The following is a 15,672-nucleotide window of genomic DNA, read 5'->3' on the forward strand; positions in this document are numbered from 1 at the left end:
CAATCTTTTGTCGCTCACTCGGTATAATACACTGACTCATACAATTATCCTCTATACAGTCGATCCAGCGACATTTGAACAGTTAAACACATGCATTAATAGGCGATCTGTTGCACTCGAAACAACTGGATAATGTTGGTGTGTGTTTTATCGTATATGTGTACAAAATACTTTCTTTTTTCAGATAAAGAGCATTTGGAAGTGAAGAGCATTACCGACTCGATGAAGAAAGATTTCACTCAAATTGTGTAAAAATTTGTAATAGGCACTTTTGGAAACATCTTCAATAAGTACGGATTCCAGTTTCCAACCAGCAAACCTGCTGTGAAGGGCCTTAACACCGATTCGAATTTTGTTGATCTGAAATTTTAGTTTAACGATTTTGAGGTTTCGTAGGTTTTAAAAATGATTGTAAAATGTCGAGATTTACGCAACTTACAAAGAACATTTGAGGCCACTTTACTAACAAATACTTTTTTCTTTTCTTTCAGTTTGATGTAATTTTAAACACATTAAAACAATAAAAAGGTAACTTAAATAATTTTTGTTTAAAGAATACCTACCTCTCCGACGTCAACAAAATGACCAACTGTAATATCATTATAACCAGCCTCAAACCGACCATGTAAGATGATTTTGCTGCTGTTCCCTTTGGAACCATACATGTACAAGTATACCTCCCTATCTGTGCCCTCACCCGTGCTCCATTTGATGTTAGCAGTTTTTACAGTTATACGGTAACTTGCTCCTACAATGGAGATTATCATCGCAATTATAAGTCAGCGATGCAAAACATCTAAAAACAAAACATACAGGCGATGAATACTGATATATCATGGCACTTGGTGATTCTTAATAAGTCTTAACAAATTAGACTTTCAAATGACTGTTTAATTGAAACTTTAATTTTTCAATTAATGTATGCACCAAAACAAAGTTACATTAGTATTAAAGAAAGAAGAAGTTACCTCCCAAACAGCTGACTTGCTCAGACCAGCGACCGTTTACACAAGTAATCTGTCCTTTAAAACTGGGTATATTTCCACCGGAGCAGCTTTCATGAGAAACAGTGTATGTGGCTCCATTTCGGTATAACGCATCATTTCCTTTCTCAATCGGAGCTTGACATCCCTCCTCTGAAAAGTAGCAATAACAAAAATAGAAATGTGTTATGACACAAGGCAGTAACCGAATCATTTCAATTATGTCAGTACGAGCCGGATATAAGTAGAACACAGAGTTGTGTTACATGTATGACGCAATGTGGTAACCTTTTAAATATATACGATTTGTTTATTTCTGTGTAAACTGTCGAAGTACAATCATATAATACATTTTAAGAAAATGAATCCTGGCTGAAATGGTAAGAAGACAAACGCAATTTTAAAATCAAACGCACGCATGGCAATACACTGCCATCATTTATCAAAACAGCTATAGGCTTCAATCAAAGAAAGTTTAATGAAGAAAGAAACCGCTATGGTCAACTTAATATTATTCTAAGGCCACAACAAATTGATCATTTGTTAGTCGGATTTGCCGCACCCAAAATTCGAAAAACGAAAAAAAACAAACTTTTTTTTTGCGCCCGCATTTACTATTTGGCCGCGCATATTATTTTTTTTGTTTACTTCTGAGTTTTCTCTATTTTCTGAAGTTCTTTTACTAAGAATTTGAGTGCAAAACTTATATTAAAATACACGGACACACCACTTACAAGAATTAAACATGTTTTCGTGAGTTATGTTTTAAATTTTCTAAAATGCATTTCTCAGTTTTCATATAATCATAATCGTTATAAACAGATAAAAATAGTAGGACTTGTAAATGTTTTAGAAACAGCCTGTACATTGTATTTATGAACCAGTCAATCCACGGTAACCACGCCCCCTCCCCCAGGTCCTGGGGTATACTAGGGATAGTCGAGGAAATGGGCCAAGTTTTTACTTTTCAGGTGGCCCCACAGTGCCGGGTGAATGCAGTGGATTTACCCGGGGTTGGCTGGACCGAAAGTCAAAGTCCCCGCTATTCCCCGGACCTTGGGGAGTGGTTTCAATTGACTAGTGCATTACAAACACATGGACAGTATAAAAAAACATCAGTAAAATCAGAAAATAAAACCTTTTATAAGTAAAATGACTGTTTTAATTTTCTCAATTCTTCGTTTTTATCCACTTGTTTTCTTTGATCGATTTGTATAAAATGGCCTGTAATTAAAGTGGCCTGTTTCTTATTGGCATTGAAGCTATGGAGGCCGACATGATATTCTTTTTCAATGCACGGACCTATAAATCATAGGTTCGGGGTAAAGGCGGGTTCTTTAAAGGGAAATATCTTTATTCCACCACCTGCTCTAATATAATGACTGGTGCCACATTTGCAGATTTGTTTGATACTGCTTCATTTATGATGTCTCGCAATTTAATCCGCAGTGTCTTTTTAGATATGTTCTCTGTTTTATTTACATTTTCGATCTTCTGCAATGTCAAATTAAAAGATAATTAAGCCACTTAAATTTGTTAAACTATAATAAAAACAGATAAAAACAATGAGGCCTTCTGACGCATGAGGACTTGCCTGATTCGCAACGGCTGCCAGAGAATCCATCCGGACAGCTACACTTGTTTGGGGAAGTACATGTCCCACCGTTCTGACATCCACCGTCACACCGAGCTGAAAATATTTGTGACGTCGTCATCGAAAGTGAATTTGAGGAGAAAAAAGTGACGTTTACATTTTACTAAACCTCGTGCGTCATAAGGAGGGAAATATAGCTTTTTTACATAATTAATTTTTTTTATTATTACTTTTTAAACATTGTTATAAGTTGAAAATATTCAGTTTAGTTCACGGAACTTTCCTCTATTGCTTTACTTTTTTTTCGCCATTTTTAGACTCAATGCGGATGTATTTTGCATGCTTAAGTATGTTCTAAATGCCGCCACTTTCCTGTTAGAAGTCTAAAAAATAACACTTAATAATATAATGGAAATTATATGTTTTGAGGCACAAGGTTCAATGCACTTTACAAGAGACGAACAACGACACACTATCACACAAAATAGATGCATATACTTGCATGCAGACTTGCCTGTTTGGCAAAGACTGCCAGAGAATCCATCGAGACATCTACACCTGTTTGGGGAGGTACATGTCCCAGCGTTTTGACATCCATCGCCACAAAGTGCTGAAAAATATACGTCACGTCATCAACGAAATTGTACAGCAGAAGGAAAATGTGACGTTTACATATTACGAGGTTTTGTGCCTCGTAGGCAGGCAATTAAAGTTGATTTTACTTACTTTTTCAATAGTTTTGTTTTTTCAATTCAATTTTATACATTGTCATAAGTTCGTTTTCCAATTATATCTTTTGGTGAACATTTCTTTTGTTGTAAACGAGAATACATCAACTCATCTTCGCCGACGACGTCACATATCATTCATACAGATTACAAATTTAAAAATAAGATACCCATTGTTAATGTTTGTTAACATATACAACATCGATTGAAATCAAAAGATGTTCAATCATTATGTTGAAAATGTTTTCATGTTCGAATGCTAGTTCACGGTTTATTTTTTGAGATATTTTTTTAAAGGTCGCGAATGCACACCGACTAGTTAAAGGCATTCGCGGTGTATTTTTCGCTGAACACAAAGAAAGTTAACCTTATTTTTGGTCTTCTTAAAAATAGCAATAAACAAATTGCTACTATTCTTAATAACCATTTAGCTGTAGGCAGATAGTTAAATACATCGTATTCCTATAAGCTCCGTTAATCAAACGCATACATACAAACCTATCACATATACTTAGTTACCGCGAAATTCAAAACATTTACACAGTCGTTGTAAAAAATAAGTTTGAACTAAACATTTACATTAACGATTAACCATAAGGCCCTTAGCTGTTTTTATATTTACTTTTAATAAATGCGACATCAATTGTGGATGGAAATCAAACGGGATTTTGTAAGCCACAATGTGAAGTAATTCTGCATGCTTGAGCATGTTCTATATGCCACCAATTTACCGCTCGTAAAAATTCTTAAAACTTTAACGGCAACTAATCTTTTAGCGGACAAAGCTCATTGCACTTTACAGGAGTCGAATCTGTCAAAATCACAACGTACAATAAATAAAACATTACGGGATACACAGACCTGCTAGTGATTAAAAATTGAGGTTTGTGAGATATATTTGGATAATGTTTTTAAAAGCATTGTTCATTTCCCTTTGTCCGCGTGCAGTATATGTATCAGAGGCGAACATCACCAATTTTCAAAAGTTCTTATATCGGAATTCTAGTACTTGGGTTTAATCAATTGAGTTATTTAAAAGCTCGCCAATGGGTATTGAGTTATATATATAGGCATCAGCAGAGTATTTTCCGTTGATCATGAAGAGAGATAGCAATTCATTTTGGTGTTCTTAACAATTAGCCATCACATGGCTGTGCCAGGCCTGTCGTCTGACATGCCTTGAAGACCAAAAAACAACAACCACCAAGTATTACGTACTACTACATTTGAATATACTTTAGCTGCTGTGAAAAAGGTCAATTTAGTCTTTCTCCATGTGCTCCGTTAATCCTATGCTTGCTTAAACAATTATTTCTAAAACTGAGTTATCACGAACATCAAAATGTGATACATGAACTCAACGATTTAACATTAGGCCGTTAACTGTATTTATTTGAAAAATTGCATGAGGACTTGCCTGTTTCGCAATGACTACCAGAGAATCCTTTCGGACAGTTACACCTGTTTGGGGAGGTACATGTCCCACCGTTTTGACATCCACCGTCACAAAGAGCTGGAACATATACTTAACGTCATCAACGATACTATATGTCTTGTGGGAAAACGTTAAATTGTCTTAACAGGACACAAACAACGTCACAATATTACACAGACAGATCAGATATACATCAAAGATAATCCCCTTTAACTTGCTAAACTACGATAAAAATAAAATATAAAATCAATGAGGCCTAAAACCGAATAAGGACTTACCTGTTTCGCAACGACTACCAGAGAATTTTGCATGCTTGAGCATGTTCTATATGCCACCAATTTACCGCTCGTAAAAATACTTAAAACTTTAACGGCAACTAATCTTTTAGCGGACAAAGCTCATTGCACTTTACAGGAGTCGAATCTGTCAAAATCACAACGTACAATAAATAAAACATTACAGGATACACAGACCTGCTAGTGATTAAAAATTGAGGTTTGTGAGATATATTTGGATAATGTTTTTAAAAGCATTATTCATTTCCCTTTGTCCGCGTGCAGAAGATGTGTTTTAGAGGCGAACATCACCAATTTTCCGGTGAAGGCGATCTTGTCGGAACAAACACTTTTGATAAAAATTGACGAGTTTCTGAGCTCGCTGTGCAAAAAATGTTTGATAATAGCAAGAAAAGAAAACGTGTTCTGTGGTGATGAATGTTTAGGCTGTGTCCGGATGTATCATCTGGAAATATTGGATAAAATTTGTGACTTTTATGGCAGTTTATAATGACCTTATACCAGCTGATTTTGACAGCTGGATCCCTTGTCTATATATAGGGGTATCAATACTCCCAGACCACCCAATACCTTTATGTGATGTACCCCTTTATATAGCCAATTTAATTTGTTAAATCACGATAAAAACGTACGATACAAATATATATACACGCGCATTAGGACTTGCCTGTTTCGCAATGAATGCCCGAGAATTCATCCGAACAGCTACACTTGTTTGGGGATGAACATGTCCCTCCGTTTTGACATTCCTCGTTACAAAGAGCTGAAACATACATGTGACGTCGTCAACGAAATTGATACACATTTATCGAGGTTTACTGCCTCATTGGCAGACATTCATAGCTATTTTTGCATAGTCTCATTTTTTCTTCAAATTGAATTTCAAACATCATTATAAGTTTCGTATGCAATTTTTTGTTTTTGTTAAAATTTGTTTTTGTGAACGTGAATACCTAAACTCAATTTCGCAGACAACGTCACATATCATTCATACCAATTGGAAACTAAAACATTAGATACGCATTGAAAATGTTCGGATACATACAACATTGATTAAAAAAAGATGCTCGTTAATTATATTGGAAAAGTTCTTATATCGGAATTCTAGTACTTGGGTTTAATCAATTGAGTTATTTAAAAGCTCGCCAATGGGTATTGAGTTATATATATAGGCATCAGCAGAGTATTTTCCGTTGATCATGAAGAGAGATAGCAATTCATTTTGGTGTTCTAAACAATTAGCCATCACATGGCTGTGCCAGGCCTGTCGTCTGACATGCCTTGAAGACCAAAAAACAACAACCACCAAGTATTACGTACTACTACATTTGAATATACTTTAGCTGCTGTAAAAAAGGTTAATTTAGTCTTTCTCCATGTGCTCCGTTAATCCTATGCTTACTTTAACATTTATTTCTAAAACTGAGTTATCAGGAACATCAAAATGTGATACATGAACTCAACGATTTAACATTAGGCCGTTAACTGTATTTATTTGAAAAATTGCATGAGGACTTGCCTGTTTCGCAATGACTACCAGAGAATCCTTTCGGACAGTTACACCTGTTTGGGGAGGTACATGTCCCACCGTTTTGACATCCACCGTCACAAAGAGCTGGAACATATACTTAACGTCATCAACGATACTATATGTCTTGTGGGAAAACGTTAAATTGTCTTAACAGGACACAAACAACGTCACAATATTACACAGACAGATCAGATATACATCAAAGATAATCCCCTTTAACTTGTTAAACTACGATAAAAATAAAACATAAAATCAATGAGGCCTAAAATCGAATAAGGACTTACCTGTTTCGCAACGACTACCAGAGAATCCTTTCTGACAATTGCAGCTGTTTGGGGAGATACATGTCCCACCGTTTTGACATCCACCGTCACAAAGAGCTGGAACATATACTTAACGTCATCAACGATACTATATTTCTTGAGGGAAAACGTTCAATGGTCTTAACAGGAGACAACCAACGTCACCATATTACACAGACAGATCAGATATACATCAAAGATAATCCCCTTTAACTTGTTAAACTACGATAAAAATAAAGTATAAAATCAATGAGGCCTATAATCGAATAAGGACTTGCCTGTTTCGCAACGACTACCAGAGAATCCTTTTGGACAACTGCACCTGTTTGGGGAGATACATGTCCCACCACTTTGACATACACCGTCACACAGAGCTGAAAAATATACCTCGTGTCATCAACGATACTATATGTTTAGACACAAAACGTTCAATGCATTTTATAGAAGACGAACAACGTCACAATATTACACAGACAGATCAGATATACATTAACAGATAATTAAGCCACTTAAAATTGTTAAACTATGATAAAAGAAGATAAAAACAATGAGGCCTTCTGACGCATGAGGACTTGCCTGATTCGCAACGGCTGCCTGAGAATCCATCCGGACAGCTACACTTGTTTGGGGAAGTACATGTCCCACCGTTCTGACATCCACCGTCACACCGAGCTGAAAATATTTGTGACGTCGTCATCGAAAATGGATTTGAGGAGAAAAAACTACTGTTTACATTTTACTAAACCTCGTGCGTCATAAGCAGGGAAATAAAGCTTTTTTACATAATTAATTTTTTTTATTATTACTTTTTAAACATTGTTATAAGTTGAAAATATTCAGTTTAGTTCACGGAACTTTCCTCTATCGCTGTTCGAATACCATAAAACATTTTCGCATCGTTACTAGGTTGTCACAAATTGTTGCTCAATGTGTACGTACTGCTTAGTGCGTGATCTAATGGCCAATGTTTTAAACATGGCTGCATCAAAATGTTTTGAAGTAAAATTTATCCTTTATATTTTGATAACATCACATGCGAGCGTGATATGTGCAATAAAATTCAATATATGATCGATAACAAAGTACATTTTGACATATTTTCAGTGTGTGTATACCACGGAATAAATTGCGTCATAAGTCGGAAGGCATCATTTTGCTTTGAATGTGGACTTTAAACAAAGAAAACTTTACTTTTTTTTTCGCCATTTTTAGACTCAATGCGGATGTATTTTGCATGCTTAAGTATGTTCTAAATGCCGCCACTTTCCTGTTAGAAGTCTAAAAAATAACACTTAATAATATAATGGAAATTATATGTTTTGAGGCACAAAGTTCAATGCACTTTACAAGAGACGAACAACGGCATACTATTACACAAAATAGATGCATATACTTGCATGCAGACTTGCCTGTTTGGCAATGACTGCCAGAGAACCCATCGAGACATCTACACCTGTTTGGGGAGGTACATGTCCCAGCGTTTTGACATCCATCGCCACAAAGTGCTGAAAAATATACGTCACGTCATCAACGAAATTGTACAGCAGAAGGAAAATGTGACGTTTACATATTACGAGGTTTTGTGCCTCGTAGGCAGGCAATTACAGTTGAATTTACTTAATTTTTCAATAGTTTTGATTTCAATTTAATATATACATTGTCATAAGTTCGTTTTCCAATGATATCTTTTGGTGAACATTTCTTTTGTTGTAAACGAGAATACATCAACTGATTTTCGCCGACGACGTCACATATCATTCATACAGATTACAAATCTAAACATAAGATACCCATTGTTAATGTTTGTTAACATATACAACATCGATTGAAATCAAAAGATGTTCAATCATTATGTTGAAAATGTTTTCATGTTCGAATGCTAGTTCACGGTTTATTTTTTGAGATATTTTTAAAAGTCGCGAATGCACACCGACTAGTTAAAGGCATTCGCGGTGTATTTTTCGCTGAACACGAAGAAAGTTAACCTTATATTTGGTCTTCTTAAAAATAGCAATAAACGTATTGCTACTATTCTTAATAACCATTTAGCTGTTGGCTGATAGTTAAATATATCGTATTCATATAAGCTCCGTTAATCAAACGCATACATACAAACCTATCACATATACTTAGTTACCGCGAAATTCAAAACATTTACACAGTCGTTGTAAAAAATAAGTTTGAACTAAACATTTACATTAACGATTAACCATAAGGCCCTTAGCTGTTTTTATTTTTACTGTTAATAAATGCGACATCAATTATGGATGGAAATCAAACGGGATTTTGTAAGCCACAATGTGAAGTAATTTTGCATGCTTGAGCATGTTCTATATGCCACCAATTTGCCGCTCGTAAAAATTCTTAAAACTTTAACGGCAACTAATCTTTTAGCGGACAAAGCTCATTGCACTTTACAGGAGTCGAATCTGTCAAAATCACAACGTACAATAAATAAGACATTACGGGATACACAGAACTGCTAGTGATTAAAAATTGAGGTTTGTGAGATATATTTGGATAATATTTTTAAAAGCATTATTCATTTCCCTTTGTCCGCGTGCAGAAGATGTGTTTTAGAGGCGAACATCACCAATTTTCCGGATCAAACCCGATCTTGTCGGAACAAACACTTTTGATAAAAATTGACGAGTTTCTGAGCTCGCTGTAAAAAAATAAAGTTTTATAATAGGAAGAAAAGAAAATGTGTTCTGTGGTGATAAATGTTTAAGCTGTGTCAGGGTGTATCATCTGGAAAAATTGGATAAAATTTGTGACTTTTATTGCAGTTTATAATGATCTTATACCAGCTGATTTTGACAGCTGGATCTCTTGTCTATATATAGGGGTATCAATACCCCCAGACCACCCAATACCTTTATGTGATGTACCCTTTATATAGCCAATTTAATTCGTTAAACCACGATAAAAACGTACGATAAAGATATATATACACGCGCATTAGGACTTGCCTGTTTCGCAATGAATGCCCGAGAATTCATTCGAACAGCTACACTTGTTTGGGGATGAACATGTCCCTCCGTTTTGACATTCCTCGTCACAAAGAGCTGAAACATATATGTGACGTCGTCAACGAAATTGATACACATTTATCGAGGTTGACTGCCTCATTGGCAGACAGTCATAGCTATTTTTACATAGTCTCATTTTTTCTTCAAATTGAATTTCAAACGTTATTATAAGTTTCGTATGCAATTTTTTGTTTATGTTAAAATTGTTTTTGTTGAGAACGTGAATACCTCAACTCAATTTCGCAGACAACGTCACATATCATTCATACCAATTGGAAACTAAAACATTAGATACGCATTGTAAATGTTCGGACACATACAAACATGGTTAAAATAGATGCTCTTTAATTATGTTGGAAAAGTTCTTATATCGGAATTCTAGTACTTGGGTTTAATCAATTGAGTTATTTAAAAGCTCGCCAATGGGTATTGAGTTATATATATAGGCATCAGCAGAGCATTTCCCGTTGATCATGAAGAGAGATAGCAATTCATTTTGGTGTTCTAAACAATAAGCCAGCACATGGCTGCGCCAGGCATGTCGTCTGAAATGCCTTGAAGACCAAAAAAAAAATGTACTGCTACATTTTAGTATACTTTAGCTGCTGTGAAAAAGGTCAATTTAGTCTTTCTCCATGTGCTCCGTTAATCCTATGCTTGCTTAAACAATTATTTCTAAAACTGAGTTATCACGAACATCAAAATGTGATACATGAACTCAACGATTTAACATTAGGCCGTTAACTGTATTTATTTGAACAATTGCATGATGACTTGCCTGTTTCGCAATGAATACCAGAGAATCCTTTCGGACAGTTACACCTGTTTGGGGAGGTACATGTCCCACCGTTTTGACATCCACCGTCACAAAGAGCTGGAACATATTCCTAACGTCATCAACGATACTATATTTCTTGAGGGAAAACGTTAAATTGTTTTAACAGGAGACAAACAACGTCACAATATTACACAGACAGAACAGATATACATCGAAGATAATCCCCTATAACTTGTTAAACTATGATAAAAATAAAATATAAAATCAATGAGGCCTATAATCGAATAAGGACTTGCCTGTTTCGCAACGACTACCAGAGAATCCTTTCGGACAGTTGCACCTGTTTGGGGAGGTACATGTCCCACCGTTTTGACATCCACCGTCACAAAGAGCTGGAACATATACTTAACGTCATCAACGATACTATATTTCTTGAGGGAAAACGTTCAATGGTCTTAACAGGAGACAACCAACGTCACCATATTACACAGACAGATCAGATATACATCAAAGATAATCCCCTTTAACTTGTTAAACTACGATAAAAATAAAGTATAAAATCAATGAGGCCTATAATCGAATAAGGACTTGCCTGTTTCGCAACGACTACCAGAGAATCCTTTTGAACAACTGCACCTGTTTGGGGAGATACATGTCCCACCGTTTTGACATCCACCGTCACACAGAGCTGAAAAATATACCTCGTGTCATCAACGATACTATATGTTTAGAGACAAAACGTTCAATGCACTTTATAGAAGACGAACAACGTCACAATATTACACAGACAGATCAGATATACATTAAAAGATAATTAAGCCACTTAAATTTGTTAAACTATGATAAAAACAGATAAAAACAATGAGGCCTTCTGACGCATGAGGACTTGCCTGATTCGCAACGGCTGCCAGAGAATCCATCCGGACAGCTTCACTTGTTTGGGGAAGTACATGTCCCACCGTTCTTACATCCACCGTCACACCGAGCTGAAAATATTTGTGACGTCGTCATCGAAAGTGAATTTGAGGAGAAAAAAAGTGACGTTTACATTTTACTAAACCTCGTGCATCGTAAGCAGGGAAATATAGCTTTTTTACATAATTAAATTTTATTTTTTATTTTTTTTAAACATTGTTATAAGTTGAAAATATTCAGTTTAGTTCACCGAACTTTCCTCTATCGCTGTTCGAATAACATAAAACATTTTCGCATCGTTACTAGGTTGTCACAAATTGTTGCTCAATGTGTACGTACTGCTTAGTGCGTGATCTAATGGCCAATGTTTTAAACATGGCTGCATCAAAATGTTTTGAAGTAAAATTTATCCTTTATATTTTGATAACATCACATGCGAGCGTGATATGTGCAATAAAATTCAATATATGATCGATAACAAAGTACATTTTGACATATTTTCAGTGTGTGTATACCACGGAATAAATTGCGTCATAAGTCGGAAGGCATCATTTTGCTTTGAATGTGGACTTTAAACAAAGAAAACTTTACTATTTCTTCGTCATTTTTTGACTCAATGCGGATGTATTTTGCATGCTTAAGTATGTTCTAAATGCCGCCACTTGTCTGTAAGTCGGAAGGCATCATTCTGCATTGAATGATGTGGACTTTAAACAAAGAAAACGTTTTCTTCGCCATTTTTAGACTAAATGCGGATTTATTTTGCATGCTTAAGTATGTTCTAAATGCCGCCACTTTCTTGTTAGAAGTCTAAAAAATAACACTTAATAATATAATGGAAATTATATGTTTTGAGGCACAAGGTTCAATGCACTTTACAAGAGACGAACAACGACACACTATCACACAAAATAGATGCATATACTTGCATGCAGACTTGCCTGTTTGGCAATGACTGCCAGAGAATCCATCGAGACATCTACACCTGTTTGGGGAGGTACATGTTCCAGCGTTTTGACATCCATCGCCACAAAGTGCTGAAAAATATACGTCACGTCATCAACGAAATTGAACATCAGAAGGAAAATGTGACGTTTACATATTACGAGGTTTTGTGCCTCGTAGGCAGGCAATTACAGTTGAATTTACTTATTATTCAATAGTTCGTTTTCAATTCAATTATAATATAATTATGTTACTCTCGTTACACTCCTATTTAAAACAAGGAATTTTAACCGGGCTGTTAAAGTTTTAAACTTTTTATTCATCACCGATAGAATATTTCTCTCGTTATACCACGCTTTTAACAGGCAGTTTAAGTTTTAAACTTCTTATTCATCACCATTAAGATATTATTCTCGTTACCTTTTAACCGGGCTGTTTAAGTTTTAAAATTATATAATTATAAAGATCGAGCGTCCGAGTACTCGAGTATTAATTTTACTACTCGTTGCCATCCCTACTATATATAACTCAATACCCATTGGCGAGCTTTTAAATAACTCAATTGATTAAACCCAAGTACTAGAATTCCGATATAAGAACTTTTCCAACATAATTAAAGAGCATCTTTTTTTAATCAATTTTGTATGTATCCGAACATTTTCAATGCGTATCTAATGTTTTAGTTTCCAATTGGTATGAATGATATGTGACGTTGTCTGCGAAATTGAGTTGAAGTATTGGCGTTCTCAACAAAAACAATTTTAACAAAAACAAAAAATTGCACACGAAACTTATAATTATGTTTGAAATTCAATATGAAGAAAAAATGAGACTATGTAAAAATAGCTATGACTGTCTGCCAATGAGGCACTAAACCTCGATAAATGTGTATCAATTTCGTTGACGACGTCACATATATGTTTCAGCTCTTTGTGACGAGGAATGTCAAAACGGAGGGACATGTTCATCCCCAAACAAGTGTAGCTGTTCGAATGAATTCTCGGGCATTCATTGCGAAACAGGCAAGTCCTAATGCGCGTGTATATATTTTTTATCGTACGTTTTTATCGTGGTTTAACGAATTAAATTGGCTATATAAAGGGTACATCACATAAAGGTATTGGGTGGTCTGGGAGTATTGATACCCCTAGATATAGAGAAGGGATCCAGATGTCAAAATCAGCTGGTATAAGATCATTATAAACTGCCATAAAAGTCACAAATTTTATCCAATTTTTCCAGATGATACACCCTGACACAGCTTAAACATTTATCACCACAGAACTCATTTTCTTTTCTTGCTATTATCAAACATTTTTTGCACAGCGAGCTCAGAAACTCGTCAATTTTTATCAAAAGTGTTTGTTCCGACAAGTTCGCGTTCACCGGAAAATTGGTGATGTTCGCCTCTAAAACACATCTTCTGCACGCGGACAAAGGGAAATGAATAATGCTTTTAAAAATATTATCCAAATATATCTCACAAACCTCAATTTTTAATCACTAGCAGGTCTGTGTATCCTGTAATGTTTTATTTATTGTACGTTGTGATTTTGACAGCTGGATCCCTTGTCTATATATAGGGGTATCCAAACCCCCAGACCACCCAAAACCTTTATGTGATGTACCCCTTAGGGCTTATATGTTGATGTATATCTGATCTGTCTGTGTAATGTAATCTTGTGATATTGTTCGACTCCTGTAAAGTGCAATGAGCTTTGTCCGCTAAAATATTTGTTGCCGTTAAATTTTAAGAGTTTTTACGAGCGGTAAATTGGTGGCATATAGAACATGCTCAAGCATGCAAAATTACTTCACATTGTGGCTTACAAAATCCCGTTTGACTTCCATCCACAATTGATGTCACATTTATTAACAGTAAAAATAAATACAGTTATTGGCCTTATGGTTAATCGTTAATGTAAATGTTTAGTTTAAACTTATTTTTTACAACGACTGTGTAAATGTTTTGAATTACGCGTAACTAAGTATATGTGATAGGTTGTTATGTATGCGTTTGATTAACGGAGCTTATAAGAATAGGATGTATTTAAGTATCAGCCTACAGCTAAATGGTTATTAAGAATAGTAGCAATTTGTTTATTGCTATTTTTAAGAAGACCAAAAATAAGGTTAACTTTCTTCGTGTTCAGCGAAAAATACACCGCGAATGCCTTTAACTAGTCGGTGTGCATTCGCGACCTGTAAAAAATATCTTAAAAAATAAACCGTGAACTAGCATTCGAACATGAAAACATTTTCAACATAATGATTGAACATCTTTTGATTTCAATCGATGTTGTATATATTTTCAAACATTAACAATGTGTATCTTATGTTTAAATTTGTAATCTGTATGAATGATATGTGAGGTCGTCGACGAAAATGAGTTGATATATTCTCGTTTACAACAAAAGAAATGTTCACCAAAAGATATAATTGGAAAACGAACTTATGACAATGTATATAATTTATGGATGGCAACGAGTAGTAAAATTAATACTCGAGTTCTCGGACGCTCGTTTGATCGAGTACTCGGGTACTCGACTACTCGGAAAAATTGAATATGTGTTCGCGAAGACAAGATTGTGTATACATGTATCGTCAATGGCGTATATTGTGTGTTGGTCGTATTATTGGTCATTTTCACCTTTAAAGTAAACTTTCATTACGTATTTTAACAACAAATGATGTAAAAAGAAAACAAAAGTTGTTTTAGGCTTTTAATTTGTTTTTTTCGTTTCATTTTATACAAGTATGCACTGCAGAAATGAACAACAATCAGAATGTCAATGAACGAAAATTAATAGCATACATAAAAAAGTGAACGAAATTCAATACGAAGTTCAGTTTTTTAGTTGTTTACTCTACAAATAATTTTTTTACTGTGTAATTGTTGTTTACCTCATTAATATTCATAGTTCTTGATCTAAAATAGTTAAAATACGCCCATTAAGAAATCAATTTTCGTAACGGTCGATACTCTTTCGCTCGTTAGCGTCCATTGTTTGGTGAAAGGTCTCTAATTGGTATATAATAGAATTGTGTAGGTGAAAGTACCGCTATCAAAACTTCGCTAATTGACATCAGTGCTAATTTGAAATAGGGGTCCTTTGTTGACAGTTTGCAACTA

The 15,672-nt window shown here is 35.0% G+C and overlaps 1 protein-coding gene across 6 annotated transcripts in view; it reads right to left on the reverse strand.

The window, feature by feature from the left end:
* Positions 1–15,672, reverse strand: part of LOC128222974 (uncharacterized) — a 37,401-nt gene that overhangs the window by 8,575 nt on the left and 13,154 nt on the right. For 5 of the 6 annotated variants that reach the window (XM_052932178.1, XM_052932175.1, XM_052932176.1 and 2 more), the window contains 6 exons: positions 9,842–9,937; positions 8,279–8,374; positions 2,578–2,673; positions 969–1,136; positions 564–748; positions 216–360 (listed from right to left, as the gene is read on the reverse strand). In XM_052932178.1, the coding sequence (XP_052788138.1) occupies positions 216–360; positions 564–748; positions 969–1,136; positions 2,578–2,673; positions 8,279–8,374; positions 9,842–9,937 (786 nt within the window). The remainder of the gene's footprint in view (positions 1–215; positions 361–563; positions 749–968; positions 1,137–2,577; positions 2,674–8,278; positions 8,375–9,841; positions 9,938–15,672) is intronic. The other variant, XM_052932177.1, reaches the window with a different exon arrangement.

The sequence above is a fragment of the Mya arenaria genome, chromosome 17 (genome assembly GCF_026914265.1).
Source record: "Mya arenaria isolate MELC-2E11 chromosome 17, ASM2691426v1".
NCBI lineage: Eukaryota > Metazoa > Mollusca > Bivalvia > Myida > Myidae > Mya > Mya arenaria.